At 38.7% G+C, this 22,055-nt stretch overlaps 1 protein-coding gene across 6 annotated transcripts in view; it reads right to left on the minus strand.

Moving 5' to 3' along the window:
• Positions 1-321: 321 nt before the first annotated feature.
• The window catches only part of LOC309587957 (ectonucleotide pyrophosphatase/phosphodiesterase family member 1-like), a 60,235-nt gene continuing 38,501 nt past the window's right edge, over positions 322-22,055 (minus strand). For 2 of the 6 annotated variants that reach the window (XM_082306603.1, XM_082306606.1), the window contains 13 exons: positions 21,853-21,984; positions 20,292-20,323; positions 19,012-19,139; positions 17,833-17,902; positions 15,013-15,100; positions 11,748-11,923; positions 11,160-11,211; positions 8,158-8,312; positions 6,260-6,395; positions 5,155-5,235; positions 3,923-4,055; positions 3,056-3,212; positions 323-2,169 (listed from right to left, as the gene is read on the minus strand). In XM_082306603.1, the coding sequence (XP_082162729.1) occupies positions 2,002-2,169; positions 3,056-3,212; positions 3,923-4,055; positions 5,155-5,235; positions 6,260-6,395; positions 8,158-8,312; positions 11,160-11,211; positions 11,748-11,923; positions 15,013-15,100; positions 17,833-17,902; positions 19,012-19,139; positions 20,292-20,323; positions 21,853-21,984 (1,508 nt within the window). In that variant the 3' untranslated portion in view covers positions 323-2,001. Of the gene's footprint in view, positions 2,170-3,055; positions 3,213-3,922; positions 4,056-5,154; positions 5,236-6,259; positions 6,396-8,157; positions 8,313-11,159; positions 11,212-11,747; positions 11,924-15,012; positions 15,101-17,832; positions 17,903-19,011; positions 19,140-20,291; positions 20,324-21,852; positions 21,985-22,055 lie in introns of all 6 variants that reach the window. The other 4 variants (XM_082306602.1, XM_082306601.1, XM_082306605.1 and 1 more) reach the window with 3 other exon arrangements.

Consider the following 22,055-nt stretch of genomic DNA (forward strand, 5'->3'; position numbering starts at 1 on the left):
TGAAACTGGCCTTACTTCACCTTCTGAAGACATTAACATCTCTGTCATTTGCATTCAGAAGACAGTACCAGTTCTAAAAAAATTTAAGAACATCTTGACCATCTTTCTTCCTACCTTCCCCTTCCAATAACGAATGCAACTTCAACGTTCCAGTTGGAGGAGAAGTTATCTTCAGCTAAAAGAGCAGGGATTGAAGCAGCCCCTTCCCTACCCCCCAAAAAAATGTGAAATAGTGCTCTATATCTGCACCAGTGTTTAACTGGCCAGTAGCATTTGGTACGAAAAGGGTCACAAACAGCATACTTCTGATGTTTTTATTGGTCACAGGCAATGTTACAAAGCAGTTACACTGAATAATGCTGTCACAGTCATATCATAATGTGAGGTTGCTACAACACATTTAAATTTCACACAGTGAAACTACTTTAGGAAAAAAATCATGCTTGTAACAAAAGATCAAGAAAATACATTTGGTTAAAAGACAAAATGGTCCCGGGTTTCAGCCCGCTCAAACTGAAGTTAATGGAAAAGCTTCCACTGACTTCAGCAGGCTTTGACTCCAGCCTCCAACATCCCCTGACCAAGCTGTAAGGTAAAACAGCTCAGTCACAGGCTCTTCATTCCTCTAACACACTTGTGCGTGATCTATTCTCTTCTTTTTAAATGAGAAGAACATAAATGTGTAATTGAGTATGCCAAACTTTATACATAACAGAGCCGATTTTGGCTCATCAGCTTTAGAGAGAGTGGGAGAATTACAAAGGTGATAGCATGTGCACAGGAAAAGGAGGGAGATCCTGCACTCCTGAGTGCCTGTAGCAGCCATTTGTGTAGCCTGAAAGCTTCCAAGAACGCTCATTACGTGCTTCTTCAGAATTTGCATCTGGCAGTGTCTGCACTCAAGATGGGTAACTTATGTGAGCTGGAATTTGGATGATGTAGCACTAAGAAGAGCTACAAATGCAGCTAGGATCTGGTCGTTTGCTGCGAACGGACAACTGAATGGCCTGTGGGCACTTGCTGTAGTGGCGAGATGTGCCATTAGAGAAGATCATCTTACCCATTCTAGCTAAGGCAACAAGCTTAGTGCAAAATTACCTTTTCTTGACAAAAATGGGATTTCAAAACCACAGCTGACAAAATCATGCACCAAATTGAGAGAGATGTCTTTCCTTCAAGAAAGCAAAATCTTTTCATCAAACCTAAGTTTAATTTGAAGTAAGATAATTATTTCTGGGAGCTCAGAGATCTTCCTGAATTAATTTCTTCAGACTTGTAGGTGACTTGATGCATCCTATACCTGCTCATCCTGAGGATGCATATACAACATGCAAATTATGCATCAAATTCTCCTTCAGCGTTGGAGACACCAGAGGGCAGCAACATACCAAGGCTGCCCAGCTAACAGAACTCCTCTAGCCAGGCATCTTTTCCGTGTTAGAGATGGTTCAGTTACCAGTTTTACTAACCTCAGTATGCTTCTTGCACCATAACGCTGCATTATTTTACAAGACCCAAAGCTCAGAATGTAATTCATGCTTCAAGGAAAACTGGAGTGAGAGGTGCCGTTGTTCAGATTTCAATGGTCACCAAGAATGCAGTTATTTCCCAGAACTGTATTTGGTAATTACCTATATTTTTAAAGTAGAATCTTGATCATAACCCATGCTTTATAAACTTCTCCCTCTCCAGTGCATATAAAAGATAACATTTTTGTTCGTGTCTCGGACTATAACGATCAAAGGCTGTTAGCATTTAATAATGCACATGGTTCTACCACATTCAAGTGGGAATGATAGGAGCTGCCATCCTGTGTTATATACATAGTCCATCAGGAGTCCCTGAGATACAAATATGGCACCCACTCTCCTCCCTACTGGCATTTTGGTCAAGAGTTCTCAATAAATGTTCCAGCTTATTTAAAAAAAATGTTTTCATTAATTAAAAACAGTCTATTTACAAATGAGTTGTGAAATGGACAACAACATTCCATAGGAAAAATCAGACCACTCCAAAAGTTGGTAAATATGTTTTTAACTGTAAAATCTCAGATACTGGCTGTTTTCTGTCTTGATAGAAGCTGAGTCCAGTAAGTAATTCTATATCTCTGATCCGAGCTGTATGAAACTTCATTCTCTCTTCAACCCACAGGGACTCAGACTTGCCATCCTATTGGGACAAAGGAAGGGAAAAAAGAGTTTGTAGAACATCTTTTTTTCTGACATACACTTAATTAATTAGCAAAAGACATTTTGATGTTTTATAAAGACAGAAAGCAGTAACTGTTGGCAAACATCTAACAAAAAACCGGAGAGCACTGGATTATAGTTATAAGTTTGCCTGAATTTTGTACTTGCTGTTACTTCCTCAAGTATACAGAATTTGTAGCTGCACCAGTGGAAGTTGGTGCTAATGGGGAATGGCAGGCGAGGTCCAGCATCTATCCACCATCTATCTCTATGGTAAAACTGTTTCTGAGAGTTGTGCCTGACTTGGGCCGTGACTTCTTCACTGCAATTCACAGCAATTCTTCACTGTAGGATAGGTCTGCACACTTTCCATGCTTTGTTCTGGTTTATATGGAGTGCAGCTATGTGCGTTCCCATCACGATGCCAAGGCACCTGAACTAGAGGCAACCAGTGCTCTTCAGGAACATCCGTGCCTTCTCCTTTTGGGTATGCATTTGGCCTAGCCCTGACCTTTCATTGTGGATGACTCATCTTCTCCTAGAAGCTCTTAATGCTTCTCAGCTATTGACTGGATATTTGCGCTACAGAAACCTAGGTATGTATCACATTGATGGTCTCAACATACCCGACTCTACCCTGCTAGCTATAAGTTTTGCTCTTTGAACAGGGAACTTCTAATTTCACATTTGAGGACATATACAGACTTTAACATAGTTCTGTTTACGAAAATGTTGCCTCCTCTCTCAAGATGATCATGATAGACTGTACTGTTTTTACAGTCTTTAACTAGTTAATCACCGATACCCAAGCAAAACAAGCTCAAGCCTGACTTCAGATGTTTATGGAGACTGAATAGACTACTTACTGCACAGCTTTCGCTGTTGTCTTCTCTGTGAGGTACAATGAAAGACAAGGCATCTAGAGACCCTTCACACTCCAGAGGAGTTTCAGACGTATTTTTACAACTAGTCAGCACAATGAAGAAGTGAGTTGGAACTGGAACTTCTGAATTACTGGGGTGTCTGAAACACAAAAGATCTTTCTGTTAATCCACCAAGTCATACCTGCACAAAGAACAAACGACAGCAAACGGCTATATTCTGGAGCAATCCACTTGTTTAGCCCAAAGAAAGCTTAGGCCTGGAAGGAAATTCCAGATTATTATTTTGCAAATCAAGTTTGGCTTGTAGGCTGATCTAAGCAACAAGTCGATAAGGTATAACAACAACAAACTGATTTATCATTAAAATGTGTAAGAATCCAGAATAGATGGAGAGTTCAGCCTGAGCCCAGAAAGCCATCTGCCTGCTGGCTTGAACCAATTTTGCTAACTAGTATATTTGTACTCAAAACTTCGTAGTGAAACACTGCCAGCTCAGGAAGCATCAACCATAACACCAGGGATAAGCCCCTGCCTCGCTCACTCCTAGAGGCAATGTCATAAGATTTCAGGCTGTCGGATATTCTTCCACATGCAACAGCTTCTCTTACACTTCACCTTCAAGTTTTAGGTTGACACATTTTGAGGGTGTCTTTTCTCTTTATGCTTGTTGCTTATTTCTTTGCTTCACACTTCTGTATCTGCTTAGGGCCATTTGACTGTCTCTGAACTGACATAATCTGCCAAGGGCCCATCTCCACAAGACGCTTTCCTTGGTAACAAGGATCATAATTACTTTTTGACCACTAATGGAGGAAAGAAACAACGGGTTAGAATGTGAAAGGTTCCCACCTTTTCACCTTTTCTGGGGTATCGTAGAGCCCATCAGAGTCATAATCAAACACAGGACCACTGACTACATTGACACCGTTCCTGGCTGCAGCATATTCAGGTAGCAGGGACTGATGGAAGTAGTTCCATAACACTGAAACACAGTAATGGAAGTGAGAAACATAGTCTCCAAGGTAGAAGCTGTTAATACAACTCTGCAGAGTTTTCAGTGGAGTATAAACAGACATGATAAGCTAGGAAAATAATAAATTATACAGGTGTTTACCGTTTTCAAAGGCTGCATCTAACTGAGCAGTAGCATGCACTGCAGTGTCTCCTGGCATTGTGGTTTCACAGTCACGCTAACCACAAACCTGACTGAGGCACAGTGATGCTGCTCCCTTGTGGCCTTGGGTTTCGTTCCTTGGAAACCAAATCATGGAGAGACTAGGGGAGGGAAGGTAAGAGAAGACCATGCCTGCCTGTGTCTTGCCCCACTATCAAGTTGACCTGTCTAGCTTGCACACCCACACCTATGAGCTGGGAAAGTATCTTTAAGTCCTTCAGTTTAGATGTACCTGACACATGTCCTTACAGATACGATATTTTTAATATACAGTTAAGAGTTGACTACTATTCCATTACAAAACAGGACATCTCTTTTGGCCAGAGGAAGTGCCATAGTTATCCTTCTTTTTCACCAGGAATATCTTCCCTTAATCTCCCTCAGCCAACCATCTCATGTTCTCTCTTACCCAGGAAAGCCCAGGTCTTCATATCTTATCTACCAGAAACATGATTATTTTCCCGTTTCCTTAGTGACTGAGACCCTAGATTCCTGCCTGGAAGCTAATCTGGATTTAGGAGACGTTCCTAAACCAGAAATTAATTTAACTCACATAATTCTAGAATTCTAGGTTCTCTAGAAGATATTCAGTATAAAACTCCGTTTAGGTAGGTAGGAAAATGCAAACAAAAATGTCAGACATTAAATGGAGACACTTATACTCTGCTCCCATGTAATGAGCCAGATTAGGAATCATAAACTCACAATGGTGGGCCTTTTTCACAAGAGTAGTAATCCTACTTCAAGGAACTTTTCATTGAGGTAAGAAGCCCACAGTCTGGGGAGGTCTTATTCTACAGAGGCAGCTGAACCAAGGATCATTTGCATGGTTTGGAAGCAAGCAAAAAAATCAGCAGTCTGTCCTATATTCAACTGTGCACGCAAAACATGCACACAAATAAAATACCTTTAAATGCAGGATACATTGGCACAATGTTGCTTGTAAGCAAGGCATCATAATGAGGTTTCTTTGCATCTGTCATAAAATCTAAAACAAAAAAGCAATTCATTACTTGGATTTGTTACTTTAAACTTACATTTTCATGCTTTTAAAGATCGGTGTAATAACGTTACGGTGGAGCTGACTTAACTTCAGTTTCCAAAGCTGATGTGAGTCTAAGTGCCAACTTCAGTACATGCTAGATCCCATCCAAAATAAGTAATCTTAGCAGCAGCAGCAATTGCACTTGTCAGATATACAGTGGACAAATTCTCGTGAGATTTAAAAATATCAGAACAGACTTTTAAATTGTGGGGAAAGGAATAAAATTCACTTCATGACTGTCAGACCAACTTGTTCTGACTGCAGAATCTAGGCACAAAAATAGGAGCTCTATTGGAACTTTGCAAATTACACTTAATGTGGATGTTTACATAACCTATTACTCAGTACTTTATGCAGTAAAGTCAATGTAAAATGCTTTCAAATCAGGTCAGCAACAGTTCACAAACAATTGAACCACTTGTAAACAGTTAAGTATTTTGTAATATGTTTGAGAAAGAGTTACATTATTCAGACCAATGCTGAACTGCTTTACTAAAGACCACATATGGCATACATATGTGTATGTATATTTCAAACAGAAAATAAACTTACCAAGGCAGTTTTTTTGCTTAACGATACATCCTTTTATCAATTTATTTTTATCAAAAATCCAGTTTTACTTTGCATAGTTCCAACTAACACCTGCCATACAAAGTGAATTTGTCATTTACTAGCTTGCCAGACTTGACTCAAGGTTTACATGTTCCTTCCAGTTTCTTCTATGAGATGCCACTTTAGAAATCTGACAAGTTCCAAAGCTTTTGGGAAGTACTAAGTGACCTTGGACAAAGCACCAACTGCTGAAGTGCCTAAAATGTTTTTCTTTCTCATATGCTGAAGTGAACTGCAACAATTCAGCAACTACTGCTTTATACTCAGCTATCAGGCACATCTATAAAAGACTACACCTACTACATTAAAAATTATTTAAATTGGATATACTATACAATGAAAGCAATGTACTTACTTGGAGGAGAAAGGAATCCATAAGTTAGGCGAGGATGATTGTTGTAAAACAAACACGTCTGGTTATGATTAAAAGAAATACGAACATCCTTGTGTAAACAGCTGGAGGTATCTTCTGTAGCAGAAATCCACTTGTCCTATTGAACAAGAAGAAAGTATCATTGTTAAAATGGAGAGCTGACTTACAATAACTCTCTCAGTGTCGGGGACTGCAGAGCTCTATCTGCAACTGCCTTTAATGGTATGAAAGGACTTAACTAAGATGCAAGAATTGTTCCTCTTCTGTCAGTGGAAAACAAGCCCTCCCATCCATTTCATATATTTTGGAAATAAAGCAAACAGAACTGCAGCATTTTAGTTGAGTTGAGAATAACTTCTTCCAAAACAAAACCTAGAGGTGCCCATTAAAGATAACCTGATCTACTGTAAATGTACTTGTTCATTCAGGCTAGGAATCAGAGGCAGCCAGATGTGTTGTTAGCTGTCTCTCTCCACTGGGCCACTTGTAACTGGTCGCTTCATGCCACTAACCTCAAAATATTTAGGATCAAGCAAACCTTGCCAGAGTTTAGTTAAATTTACTTATAACAGTCATTATCTAAAACCTATGATTCCCAGATAATCAAACTAAAAAGCAACCTCTACTGTCCTAATTCCTTTTAAGCATGATGTGGCTTCTAAATTTTCTCTGAATGGGAAAGGCCAACTTGAAAAAACTTCGATTCACAACATCAGTGCTCTGCATGAACATCCTGGCTTATATCAGAAATAGTGTGGCCAGCAGGACCAGGGAAGTGATCCTCCCCCTGTACTCGGCACTGGTGAGGCCGCACCTCGAATACTGTGTTCAGTTTTAGGCACCTCACTACAAGAAGGACATCAAGGTGCTGGAGCGTGTCCAGAGAAGGGCAACGAAGTTGGTGAAGGGTCTGGAGCACAAGTCTTATGAGGAGCGGCTGAGGGAGCTGGGGTTGTTTAGCCTGGAGAAAAGGAGGCTGAGGGGAGACCTTACTGCTCTCTACAACTACCTGAAACGAGGTTGTAGTGAGGTGGGGGTCGGTCTCTTCTCCCAAGTAACAAGTGATAGGACAAGAGGAAACGGCCTCAAGTTGTGCCAGGGGAGGTTTAGGTCGGATATTAGGAAAAACTTCACCAAAAGGGTAGTCAGGCATTGGAACAGGCTGCCCAGGGAAATGGTTGAGCCCCCATCCCTGGAGGTATTTAAAAGACATGTAGACGCAGTGCTTAGGGACATGGTTTAGTGGTGGACTTGGTAGTGATCGGTTAACGGTTGGCCTCGATGATCTTAAAGGTCTTTTCCAACCTAAACAGTTCTATGGTTTTATGTGCATCTTAGCATAGGGTTCCAGACAGCAAAGACCAGATTTATCTCCACTGACCTCTTTTTTTCCCCAGTCAGGATGATCTTGAGAGAAGGATCAGATCAGGGCATAAACAGCTCAAGATAGTCCAGAAATTATGTTTTCAAAAGGGTCCTGCCACATTACGAACACTGCTTTAAGACCACGAAACCCGTGCCGAGACCAGACAGCACTGGCAGACTGCTATAGCAGACCTACGCTGCCAAGCAGTAAGCCAGTGCAGACTCCTAGGGCTTCTATATCAACAGCAATGGGCTCATCACTTCCTGGTGGATCTGCTCACTCTGGAGGCAAAACTGCAGCTCACTCCGAGAAACAGGAAGGAGCCAAAGCCAATCCTTATTAATATAGGAAAGTGAAGAAGAGCTCATACAAAATTACTCTTTTTATCTCATGTGGTTCTACTTAGTTCCCTGGGAGATAATATCACGAGCAGATCTAAGAAGCATTCAGCAATAACTGACATTCAAGCTTTTTACCTTTCAAGGTTGCTTCTAACCTGTCTTCAGATACTTACATCTTTGTTAACAGTGTACGCACTCCACAGAGACATCCTGTAGTCCTTGCTGTATCCACTCACATAGCGGTAATGGTAAAGGAGGCAGTAATTATGTCTCTTCTGCAGAACTCTGGGCCGTCCGTAGGGCAAAGTAAGTTTCTCTGTCTTCTTAACTGCAGCAGAAATAGTGCTTGTTACATTTCAATCAATACTAGCTGTTAAGCATCTTCCTCTTTTACACACCTAAGGCTGCCCCAATTTCCAATTGTCAAAAAAACCCAGAGAAGTCACAGTAACAGAACAAAAAAAAAAAAAAAAAAAAAATCTTCATTCTTATACCAAAGGCATAGTTTCTACACTGAGGCAATAAATTAAATGACAAAGCCAGTATAAAGCAATCATTTAAACTTATACTGTACAAATTAAGTTTATATTTAAAACAAAACATTTTGCCATTGAAAACAGGAGATGGATCTAAGTTGCAAAGTTAGTCTCTGTTAACTTTGTTCTTCAATTTAAATATATAATGTGGCATCTGCTTCTACGTAACATTTAGATGGGAGAGTAACCAACTGTGCCTATTCAAAATCTGCTGAGGGAACTATTTTAGCAGAAACTACAAAGTCATATGTAAAAGTGACATTTAAAGGACTAAGAAATATAGTGATCTAAATAAACAATACAGTGAAGTACTGGTTGGATTTTCAGATGTGCAAGGACTCGCTTTATAATGAGCGTGATAGTCGCAAAACTTTCTTCCTCCCTCTCTCTCATGGACCACATCTCTTTAGAAAGTTTGTATACAGAGAAAGGTATCTCCAAATGCTTTATGTATTGGTTTTGGCAGACCCTTGCCTAAGGCATTGCCTGTTTATTGGCCAACTACTGCATTCAATGGAAGAGTGAAGACTTTCCTTTAAAACTGTATCAGAAAGAAGCTATGTGGGAACAGCAGAGGGTAAGTCATTAGACAGAAGCTGAAAAGTAAAGCAGAGTTGGCAACAGAATTACTTTACAGTCAATACCATTTAACTTAAAGGAAAAACAAAGTAACAAAACAGAGTCATAAGAAACACATGCTCTTGCAATCATCTGCTGCAGTCAAGTGTCAGCAGAAAGTTTCAATTTTTAACCCCCTATGGTAGACTTCAATTTCATCAAAACATTGAATATTTAAATTTTTGCCAACTGGAAACAAACATAAATAAGGTTTTCAAGTTTCAAGTTGTCTGATGTAAAATAAAAACTGAAGAAACTAGCACATCACAGAAATATTTTAAAATAACAACAATATTACTTTGCTATTGAAAATGCAAGTATTTTCAATCATTACATGACTGGAATTATAAAGGCGGCATCAAAGTATATTCCCCATTAAATAGGTCACTACCATCCACAAATTATGCAGAGCCACAATTTCAAGGCAACTGTTTTAAATGGGGAAAGAAATTGAGCAATGAATGCTGCTGTTTTTTTCCACAGTAATTCCACAACACAAAAAAAAGTCAAGATTATGACATTTATTTCTCCACCCACGAGGGAAAAGGCAAACAATTCACATTTTTTCCATAAAACTAAAAATAGTGTTCATATTTTGTTGTCCTTACAGGCTATCAAGTTATGACAACCAACGAGAGATTATGCAAACTGAGGTAACTAATAAACTCTAAATAGTCTTAAGGAGCATCTACACTGGTTACTAGAATTCTTTCATCGGTGATAATGCTTTTTATATCTAACTAATAAGTGCCTAATTCATACAATTTATGAGGAAATTACTGCTTTTAAGACCAGTGCTAAGCCAGGTCTCACTGATATCCAGGCCAAAATCCTGTTTCAAATATGTAGGTTTAGAGCCTTATTTGCTATTTCTAGGTTCCTCTTCCTACGAAACAGAACTGAAATGGCTTATGCACCTGGCCTTGCTGTATTTCTTCAAAGCCAGGTTCAGCAAGGCACTCCGACATCCACCATTAGCAGCGTCTGTTTCAGTGAAACCACTTACAAGTTTGTAGGAAAGCACACACTTGGTACTAACTAGATTTAATTTTGTTGCTCTCGTGAGTGTTACAACACTGAAAGACACATTTTAAAAAGACGGGACACATTTTAAAAAGATGCGCTGTTGTTAGTGGAAAAGATTCAAGAAAGCTCTATCCACTCTTTGTGCCAGGACAAACTACACAAACCAACAGAAGCCTTAAATTAGCCTTGAATAAGCAGCAAGTACTGGATCCTGCCTGTAACTGGCATTTAGAGTCCACTTCTTAATAGTGAGCTACAGTAGGGTGTCACCAAATAGAGTTTATTTGCATAAGAAACAAGGTTTCATGAACGCACACAAGGCAAGGTCTCTATCAGCCTATTTCTCTTTCTGACAGCCTAATTATCTTGATTTCATCTTTTAAGGTATTAGCACCAAGGGCTACATTCCATTTTGACTTACGGTTTTCATGATTTACTTACTGTCTTATCTGCTTCATGTTTAAAATAGTTTATTTTGTTTTACGAGTCATGAGCACGTCTACAGTCTTGCAAACCGCAGCTCAAACATGGCATGTATACGTCCAAAGAATGGAAATAAAGCATAAGTAAAACAAGCAACAGCTTAAGACCACATAACAACTCGACCATGTAAAATACTCCTTATGCTCCATTAAAAGTACGTTGCCATCGTGATGTTGGTATTTGCAGGGATTTCTTATCAGATACTTCCCCATACACTGCTTTTGCTTCCCATTCTGGAATGCTCATTACTTCAGTGCCAGAAAATTCAACAATATCAGATAATACTTGTGCCATAAAGACACATGTATAAGGATACACATTTATTTGAGAACGAATGGTTCAGTAGGACTGTATTTGAAAACCTCAGAACTATATAGTCCCAGCGAGTATTTCAAAGAATTTTTACCTCATGTACTTGAGATTTGCTCAGAAGTTTAGACATCAAACATTTTATATTTTTAATAATTCTTACATTTTTGTTATAATTTTATATTACTATTTAAAGTTCTTACCTTCTCGTTCAGTGAGATTTAAACGCTGATGAAAATCCCTTATTGGCAAGCCCTATAATTATAAAGGAAAACCAGTGAGATTCTACTGAGTGTTCTACAAAGCATATTTTGAGCCACTACTACACAAAGTACCGAATATAACATCTGCCTTGCAAGTTATCCCTATACAGAAGTCACTGGCATCTACTGGAGAGGGGCTACAGAGAATTTGCAGAAACAAATTTGTTTTTGCCACAAGCAAATCTACAGTCTTGAAAACGACAGCCCAAACACAACATTCACAGAGGGGAAATTTCAACATAATTTAGTGAAGCAAGCAAGAACCAAATTCTTTCCCCATCAAAGCTTGCTTCTGTGGCATCTTCCAGGCTCTTCAGAGCTGAATATGATTTTACATAAGCAAACTGCAAAAACGAATATACAAATACAGGCTAGTATCCACTAACCCCTGGCAAGATTTGATTTTGAAACCAATATTAGGGGACTACAAAACTAGTGGGTAAAGATAAACACTGTAGAATCCAGAGCTTAACTCTTTGAATACAACACAGATGTCTGCCTCCACACTTCAACCATTTCACTATTTACCCCTGTCCTGCAGGAGCAGCCAAGGCTCACTGAAAAGGCTTTTTGTCCCACCACAGGGCATTCAGAAGGATGGCTTGCTTCTTTGGGGTGGTGGGGGGTGTAAACGGGGTTCCTTAAAAGATGATTTAGGCGTCCATGAGTTCCGTTGTTTGGGGCTGGTTTCAAATCAAGCAAATCTATGAAAGAATTCAAGTGATATTAACAAGATGAGAAAGACTGTAATACACCACTGCTCGTATTGTGCTTACAAGTATAGGTGAGTCAATAAAGCTGCACTGCTTGCTGCTCATGACACCCAAAAGGGAAAGCAATGTAACCCCTTTAAAAGGAAGCACGCATGTTCTTAGCTAGGGCTCAGGATGGTATTAGTCTGCTTGTAAAGAGGGAACAAGTGCAAAAATGGCAGAGGCTTACATCTGAGGGGAAGTGAACTTGCAGCATCCAAACTTGCAGTGGGGGACAGAATGGTAATCTCAAACACATGAAGCTAGTGACTATATGATATTGAAGCTTTGGGGAATAAGTTTGGGGGCTTTTTTTAATTATTATTTGGAAATTCAATACATAAGCTTCAGTTAATAAGCATCACTAAAGGGTAAAACCATTAAAGAACCTAGACAGAACACAGGTTCTGCTTGTCACTCATGTCTAAAATGTTAAGCTTCAAAATTGTCACCAAAGTAGTCTAACCACAAAAACATCTCTACCCCACAAACACCTAAATCTCTGCCATTAAAGTAACTCAAACAACAAAAAGCTGCCTACTACCAATGCTCAGAGACACTTCAGACACCTTCAAAATACTGAATAGATCAAGCCCTATTTCCTGCTTAATCCTCACTAGCATTCATAGATTTGTTGTTCCTCCACTTAACTCATACTGAATCTATGAAATAAGATGTTTTCAAAACAGCAGGTGACGAGATACGCTTGTATCCAAAAGCTTGGTGTCTAGATCACCCACCTAGAACGCAAGAGTTAGAGCTGAACTTCCTTCCCTTCGTACATGGGGAACTGAACACATTTATCACTGCACTATGCCACTTCGATATGTTATTATAATTCCCTCCAGATGAAGCTGTTTTGCTTTGGAAAGATGAATAAAACGACCTTTCTAATCACAGCAGTCCCTGCTCCAAGGAATACATCACACAAAACAGTGAAAAACCAAATCGGAACCAGTCCCAGGCTCAAGTCCCCACTTCAACAGCTGAATTACGTTGTTATGTTCCTATTACTAGGAATTCTCAATGTCCCAAAAATCCCCACGTCTGGCAATTGGAACACCTTGGAAAACATGAGTTGAAATTTCCCAATTCAGACAAGACAATTAGTCGTACGTATCTGGTGCTCATGCTTTAAATGCCGAGATGTTGGACAAATGGGAGACAGTATCTCTTCTCTGACTGCACTTTGCAAGAAGGTGCAGTCAGGCACCTCCATGAGAAACTCTAGAGCCCCAAACGACAAGTGAAAGAAGATGCTTTTCTGCAGTCCAGAAGGCACCAAGCCCTGAGCACAGAAAAGGTTAAGTCACCTCACCTCACTTCATTTTCTATCTGAAAGTTAATGTGCTGGCTTTTTGCATATCCTATTCTTCTAATTCTTTCTGTACAGGGTGGAGGAAATCTAGACCTCAATGGCTGCACTTAAAACATCTGATCTGTCACTGAACGAACTTCACTGAGATGCCAGTAAGAACTCTACCCCTCCCATGCAGCATACACAGAACAGATCAGGGGGGCACAAGAAGGTGGCTGAAGATCAACCATGACATGAGAGGACAGCAAAGCATACAAGGCTGAGAGAGACACGCTTCCTGACAACAGCTTGTTTCCTATTCCAGCAAAGAATTTAAACACGTGGTTTAAATGCAGTATACCTGAATATCGCCACTGATCTCAAGCATGTGCACTGCTCCCGTTAAGTGTTTTCTGGATCAAACCCTTTGGTAATACTTTGTATCTCACAGATGCAGATGTTAGAGCAAGTATAGATCCTGGCAAGAGAGAGAAGTAGGCAGGAAACAATGGAAAACAGGTGAAGACCTCAAGGGGAATAAATGAACAGAAAGTGGTAGAACTAGTGACAGACTTCTGGAGAAACCATGAAATACAGAACGAAGGAGAAGGGACAATGGAACAAGGAGTCACAGTAACATTGTTTTTGAAAGGGGCGGAAAAAGGAGGGTCCCAAGGTGTCTAATTTTCAGAAAGAAACACCACTCCTCTGGTGCAGTCTACTGTATGGTGTCAGAAAATAAAGCGAAGAATATCTGTATACGGAGTGTGCTGTGTGCGATCCTCAGGTACAGAAGCAGACTACATGGAACAGAAATCAATCATGAATTACAGAGTGACACCATAGAGGGGTAAGAAATGGGAAACCTGACTATTGCAGAGACAACTAGCTCTAGAGCGAGACTCCAAAGCAACAGGACTACAGACTAACAAGACAGTTGCAGTCTATCAAAAGAGGAAAAAAAAAAAAAGTATATTTGAAACACCTGTTGTATTAGACAATGAGAATGGACAGGGAAACATCTAAATCTAGTATTAAAAGATACCATACATAAATTGAACAAGTGACACATAAAATGATGAATTTGGAAGGAGGTTTATTATATGAATCAAGTAAACAAAAATAAATAAAAAAAAAAAAAAAAATCTAAATTTTACCTGAATTAAAAACCTATTTATATCAAGTAACTAAAGTTAAAAATATGGTAAAGGAAACCAACAAATAAGAAAACATATGACAAAATACAAGGAATTGTTCAAGTGCATGAAAAGCAGAGGAGGTGACTGACTCAAGCCTTCTGCAAGTTAGCTGCCTGGCAGCTGCACTATGCTTGTTATTTATTGTTCTGCCTGAATAAGGTCACCTGAGAGATTAATCTGATAAAGCCTCTAGTTAGACATGAGACAGAAATATCCCTTCTTCTTGATGGTAGAGATTGTGAAGTAGTCAGTTTTAGTAGTGGTGAGTCAAAGCGCCAGCTCTGGAGCAGCCAGAGGAACACACAGAGTGACCAGCGGAAAGGAGAGACACAAGGTGGCCTGACCAGTAGATCCTAAACAGCCCTTAGTCATTTAGAAGCTGGACCTTTCTCAGAAAAAAACAAACAGCTTTTTATTAGTGAAAATCAGCAGCAAGTATTAAGGACAAATTTCTAAGGACACTTAAAAATCTGTTATGGCACCTACAATGCCCAAAAGATACTATGTTTTACTGAACAAAGATGACCCCCATCAATTGTACTTACCACACATTAAATTATATACTTCAATGTTTTCAAATGGATCAACTTGATTACGAAACTTGAATCCTGGTCCAAAACCAATAAAGATAGCCTAGGATTTACAGAGAAAAGTAAAGTGGAACTCTGTTTAAGACAAGTTGAAATGGAACATATCTTCAAACTCAGAGCATTTTCTTCAAAGAACTTAATCTTTACTTCCCCAACATAGTATGGATCAAGTCAAAAGCATGTTTTTTCTTAAAAAAAAAAGTAAACGTATAAGAATAATTTTTAAAAGTCGTAAAAGAGTATTAGGAAACCCAGTTCTGTCTCATTGTTGCCTTTAAAAAGTTGTCGTCAGCCATTTATGAAGTCCCTTGCTCGTCTCTGCTTTTGAAGAAGTTAAATTCATTTTTTTCAATGCTTTAAGAGATTTACTGGAAATGTTGAGCCAAAATAACCATCATATTTCATGCCCTGTAAACAATTTGGAAGCTTTTAACTCAAGGCTATAAAAACATCTGTTGGTAGCAATGTCTTAAATGGTTTAAGCAATGGCAAGATCCTAGGCTTCTATGCCTGGTTTGCAGCTGTTCTTTCTTCTTCTTGCACCACTTCCTGAGCTGTACTGGCACAAGCTATTGTGTAGCCATACAGTGAACCTGATCCAGGAACACAGCCAGCTCAGAAAACTCTTTTTTCCTGCTGGCTCTTTTCCTTCTGGTTCAGTTCCCCGACCTACTTAACTCCACAGCCATGCAAAACTTACACCAGCACAGAGCAGGGTTTGCTGCAGGAGTAAGAACAAGGAGACAAGGGTAGCAAATGCTTAAACTCAACTGCTGCCAAAAAGACTGTTTTTAAACTTGCCCTGAAATATTCAGCTTATTTTTAATTAAGCGAAACAGATTGCACCCATCTATGGTATCAAGCTACTGAATGAGTGATGGATGCTTTGCACTCTATAGCATCTTCCTCGGTAAGATCTCAAAGCTCTTTGCAAACAACGCAATTATCTCAGATTTCATAGCTGTGCAGCAAAAATAGAGGCTAATAATCTCAAAAAAGAAGTCAGAGTTGAGTTTAAGCCTAAGGCAGGCTGTCATTCTGTAACTGTTGGTACTAAAATCTCTAGGCTAATAACTTACTCAACAAGCCTAATTTGAACCAGATGAGGCAGGAACATGCTACCTCCTTTCTGTTGAACTATTTAATTACACAGTATGAAATTTATGCTGCTATAACGTTAGCCAGAGAAGGATAAATTATATCTGTTTTAAGACCAATTAGGAATGCTATGAATTGATAATCCCAAATCTAGCAAAATGTTTGAATAGAATCAACCTACTGAAAAAAATTTACACAGTTGAACTGTGGCAGAGACAATACACTAAGCTGGCATTTGGCATCACGTGGCCTTGCTGGTTGTAACCCATTACTAGGTACCCTATCAACAGGTTTTCCATTATCAAATCAGGGGAGAAGAGCAGGCCTGGAAGGGTGAACTGATACAAAATTAACACAGGTTGTGGCTAACCATTTTTAAAAAACAGTCTGATGCCAACACTACATAATTTCACAAGTCATGAAAAATAAGGCTTTTAAGAGAAATCTATGCTTTACATGGACTACATATACATAGGTCTTCTCATAAAACCTATTTTCAATAACTTTTTAAATACAGGGTTCTCTCTTTATAGATGTGTTTACACATATTCATTGTAACAGTACTGGGTACCTCACAACTGTTAGTGGATTTTATCCTGAAAAGAGCTTTTTGAAACGAATAGCATTGCCTTTCATTTTATTGATAGCAGAAACTAAAGCAGAGGATTGGTTAAGCAACTTCCCCAAATTAGATGGAGCTGACTATGGATCTGATTTCATGTTTCCCTATGATCCCTTCCCATTTTTCATTAAAGTGAAGAATTTAGGGACTCTCCTTATTTTAAACATGACTGACATGCTCTTTCCTGAACAGACCACCTCAAAACAGTGATACATAGTCTATCATGACACAGTAGAATTACAGAGTTGGGAGATCATTTAGTCAACTTTTGCAAAAGACAGAATCAAAAGTAATTACATTATTTCTGAAATATGCTTGTCTGACTAGTCCTTAGCTAATTCCTGTGGTGGAAGCTCCACAGACTTCCAGGGCAAACTGTTGTACTCATTAATGGTTAAAAAACTTTTCTAATAACCAAATCAACTCTTCTTTATTGCAGTTTAAGCCTGCCACTTCTGTTCTTAGGCACCCCCGAAAACAAAGAATGGACTACCCTTACAGACCAGGGGAGTAGGGAACAACTTTGCTTGCAAGGACCTGGGTGACATAGTGGACAGCAAGCCGAACGTGAGCCAGCAGCACAACCTGGCAGCAGTTCTGAAGACGCAATTGCATAAAGCCTTGAGTAACCTGGTCTGATCTCACAGGTGACTCTGAGTTGGAGGTGGGACTAGAGACCCTCCCAAGGTCCCTTCCAATCTGAATTCTCTTATGATATACAATTACTGTATTTGAGGACTTGACGACATAAGTATTCTCTTTTCCTGCTTTTAATGTTACAACAAAACAACTTGGCACAACTTTATACTCTGACCAGCACAGCGAAATCTCTGGGGTAAGTCCTGTTGGGTTTTTGCCCAACTCTTACGACAATGGAATCCCACCCTGTGTGGGTTACCCAGCACGTCACAATAGCAATCATACAAATGCTTCATTTCTTTAACTGCAGATGGAATAGTGTTACAGATCTTCAAAAATCTCAACACCTAGCAACCACAACATTCAGAAATAGAAGGAGCTAAAAATAAGAGCTAGTATAAGTTTTCAAGTCTCACCTGCATACTGGGGAAGCGATTGTCTGAGCCATGGAATCCACCTGTGCAGCTTTTAATCTCAAGCGGTTTCCTATTAAAAATTCACAGTTTATATAGCTCACACTTTACAAACCTTATCAGTATAAAATACTTTCAGTGATGCGTTGTTTACTTGTCTATTTAAAGATTTTTAGAGGCTTGTCCATAGGGAATAGAAAGTCTTTAAGCTCTGGTAGAGAATGCCTTTAAAATCAGAATTATAGTTTTCTCTGCAAATGTTATCCCTATGGAATTCTCAAGTGTCCATTCACAGTCATTTGAAGTCAAATAGCAGATGACATATGAACAAAATGTTTGTTCTCAGCATAACAGATTTTCACTTCACTGTCATTTGGCTAACATAACTTTAGAAAACTTTTTGTAAGTAGTTTTCTAAGTTTTTGTTTGTTTAGTTTTTTTTAATAAAAAATGTAATGTAATTTAGAGCATTCAGCTGGGCATCTTACAGTCTAATAAAAACAAATCTCCAGCATATGCCAGGTCCATATATATTATTTAAATGTGTGCAGTTCTAGTAACCCAAACCTGATTTGCATGACTTGCACACGTTTACAGTGTTATACAACAGGACTTACCAAATAAATGGACTGAAAAACTCTCTCCTGATGAAAGCCCTGGAGTATCACAGAGGTGTTCAAAATTATATTATTATAGCAGATGCCGTTATTCTGGGAGTTGTAAATTCATTGCTCTCAACATGTAAGGTAATTAACAATAGCGGGTTCAGCAAGTTCAGTGTATGACAGTGGATCGCTCACAAGACTGATTCAACAGAGTGGTTATGCACATGCTTAGCTTTCATGACTTACTTTAGAAATTCTTAAAGCATGGCAAGATGTGATCAAGTATCTGACAACAGGGACTTTAGTTTCTAACATTTGTGTCACAAAGCCTGCCACTACCTGCATACTGAGCAGGGGAAGTAATCTATAGCTGCCAGTTTAGAATTGAGCCTCCTCAGGCCAGCAAAAACTGCGGAGAAAAGCACGCACTGTTTCTTTGCAATGTCGCTTTGCTATGACAAACAAGAATATCAGGCTCCACTAGCTATCATAGCATTCTAAGCATCTGGAAGAGAAAAGCTATGAGAAAACAAGAGATTATTTGCTGTATAATCAAGTACTGAAAACTGTAACTTACCTAGCAAGCTGCCATTGGGAGTCTAAATAAAAGTGCAATGGTTCAATCCGGTCGTTATAGGAATAATGGAAACGTTTGGGTAGCAGCTGTTTCATATAAGCTTTGAAAGGCTGATTTGGTTCCATGCACTGAAATGTTTAAATTAAAATATAAAATGTACATTTCACCGAACTTCTGCTTATGTCATGCACAGTTCTTACAAAGCACTTCAATTGCAAAAGGTCTACAATAACTTCCGCTAAGGACAACGGGACTCCATCAGGTTTGGAGTCATATGGTCTGGGACATAAATATTAATAACTATTTAAATAACAAATACTGACTGGTTTTGCATTCAATAGTTATTAGAAGAATATTTACATTGGATTATGGACATAAATTACTCTTTTTTTTTTGTTGTTACAGCCTACAATTATACAGAACCAAACAGTACTGCTTAGAATTAATAAAGAATTACACTGAGACATGAACATCATGATACTTTCAAGTGATAGGAGACTATCCAGTGCAATAATTCTACAGCTCTGTAATACAGAAAGTAACAGACATTCAAAGGTTTTTCAGATTGGTCACTCAGGGACAAATAGATTTTTCCACCAACTAAGACCCATTCATGATTTAAAAAAAAAAACAAAAACAAAAAAAACCAACCAAACAAAAAAACCCACCAAACAAAAAAACCCCCTCTACTGTAATAGTGGAATTTTTGTATAATGAAGTCATCTATACAAACAGCACAGCTCTCATCAACAGCAGTGTCTGCACAACTGAGAGGCAAACAGATTGCAGTGCAGGGATGAGAACAGAAGCCAGGTATAGAGCAGAAAAACAAATTCCTTAAGCTGGAACTGACAAAAAAGAATAAATACCCTCTCTCAAAGCTGTTTATCAAAAAGGTGTGAGCAAGAAAATCTTATGCTTGTCCAGGAAATGGAGCTCAGCTTTACACTGACTTGGTCTGCAGCCAGCATGGTCCAGATACACAAGTTACCCAGTTTGAAGAGCAACATGATATGGTGCTACGTAAGAGTTAGTGAAAAGAAATTAACACAAAACCTTAGTTAATGCACAACCATAACAGTCATATGACACCTTACTCAACTTTGACCTTCCCCTGCGTGGAACTACTTTTGTTGTTGTTACTAACTGTATAGCATATGGAAGGTCACTGATTCAAAGTCCAGATGCTATGTAAGTAGCCCAGCAAACAGCTGATGCCATAAAATACCTGTAAATGTCAGTAGAAATTAAGCTAAAACGAGAGATATGATGACACTTACTGTGAGGTTTCTGACAATGCCTTCATAATTAACTGGAAGAATCATATGTAAGAATTAGTCACCTAAGTCAAAAAAAATCAGATGTAAAATGAAAACATTCCTATTACATGATATAATTAGCTGAATTTCAAAAAATTTCTGGACATAAGAAATTATTTTTCCAGAATGAAAACCATATGGAGCAAAACAATCACTAAACTGTGAAGCTATTGCTTTTATGAAATTTTAGTTCAGTCTCTCCTTCCCTTGCTTACTTATTTACAGCTTTAAAATTTTAAGCTCTATTAGCCACAGTTAGAAAAATAATCCAAGAAGTAAGTTTTCACAAACAAGGCAACATTTAGTGCTAATCAAGCTGGATTTTTCCTGCTTGCTAATAAACCTCTAAGGAAAAAGAAACAAATACAACTACCAGGACAGCAGTTTTATCTGGCAAGCATCCTTAGAAAGACAGCCAAGTGCAAGCTGGCTAAGATTCAGATGCTTAGAGTCAAGCCAAAAGGGACCATTACACCATTTAGTTTGACATTTTGTATAACACAGGCCCATTACATTTCACACAGTTACTCTGCCCTGAGTCTGATATCTCATGCTTGACTAAAATACATAAAGGATTACACTGATGAGGAAACCATTAATAATTCCTGCATAGATATATGCAGTGCTACAAAGACAGCTGTGCCACTTCATTAAAACAGTGCGCATGTCAAAAGGAGGAGATACTCTGCTATTCTTCCTGAATTGGTTTCTCCAGGGAGAACCTGGAACTGCATTTGACTCCCACGTTCTCCAGGGAAACATTTAAAACAGCTTAGAATAGTATCAAGCAATGAAGTAAACAGAACTTAAAGTCACTGGGGTTGAGGCCTACAAGTTTTAAAGGGCATGGAGAACAATGATCTAGATAGGAAAAAAACCTATGAAATGTGAAGGAAATGCCTGTATTCTACATTAAAAAGTACCAAAACTGCAGGCATTAAGCATTAACTTGAAACGAGACTGCATAATGAATCAAAGTTTAAAATTTATAAGCATTCATTGATTTTTTACTCAGGTTTATTATCTTATTTATGTTTATTTGCAGTTTACTGAACTGCTGTCAGGCCATTAGGCCATGTTTACTAACTAGGAAATACATCATAATACTCATAAAATAATATGTAAAAGATAGTAACAATCTAACATTCCTTTAAGACAGAAATATAGCAAATCTATACATAAACTGGTAAATCAGGAAATGAGGTGAGACGGGGGAATGGATTTTGGGGCTGTCTTGAGTACCAAAGATCTGATTCAAAGGAATGCCATTCACAAGGCAAGTGCATTTGCAGCTGGTCACTCTGAGGCAGCCCACAAAAGCAATCTGTAGGATTCAAATACACTTTCAGACCTGCAAAGTCAAATGGTCTTTAAAAGCACAGGTGCACTAGTCAGTATTTCCTCTTCATCATTATCCAGGTTGCCCCTAGTTGACCAATGGAATATGTAGATCCTAAGTTTGTATTCATAAAGTACAAAAGCGTATAACTGAGAAACAAAAATTAGTTTAGCAATTACATACAAGAGAAATACTCATCTGGAACATTATTAGGTCTTAGGCGAGCTGCAGGACCAGGTACTACTATGAAATCTTGAACATTGTCCAGATAGGTGTTCAGATATGCTGTTTTTCTGCAGCTCCCTGCTTCCATCCCTGCAAAAGGAAATAAATTTTATTTAAAAATAGGAATATCAATGTAGAGTAGCCTTGTTGAGGAGACATGT

Source organism: Platalea leucorodia, assembly GCF_965183815.1.
Source record: "Platalea leucorodia genome assembly, chromosome: 3".
Lineage (NCBI taxonomy): Eukaryota > Metazoa > Chordata > Aves > Pelecaniformes > Threskiornithidae > Platalea > Platalea leucorodia.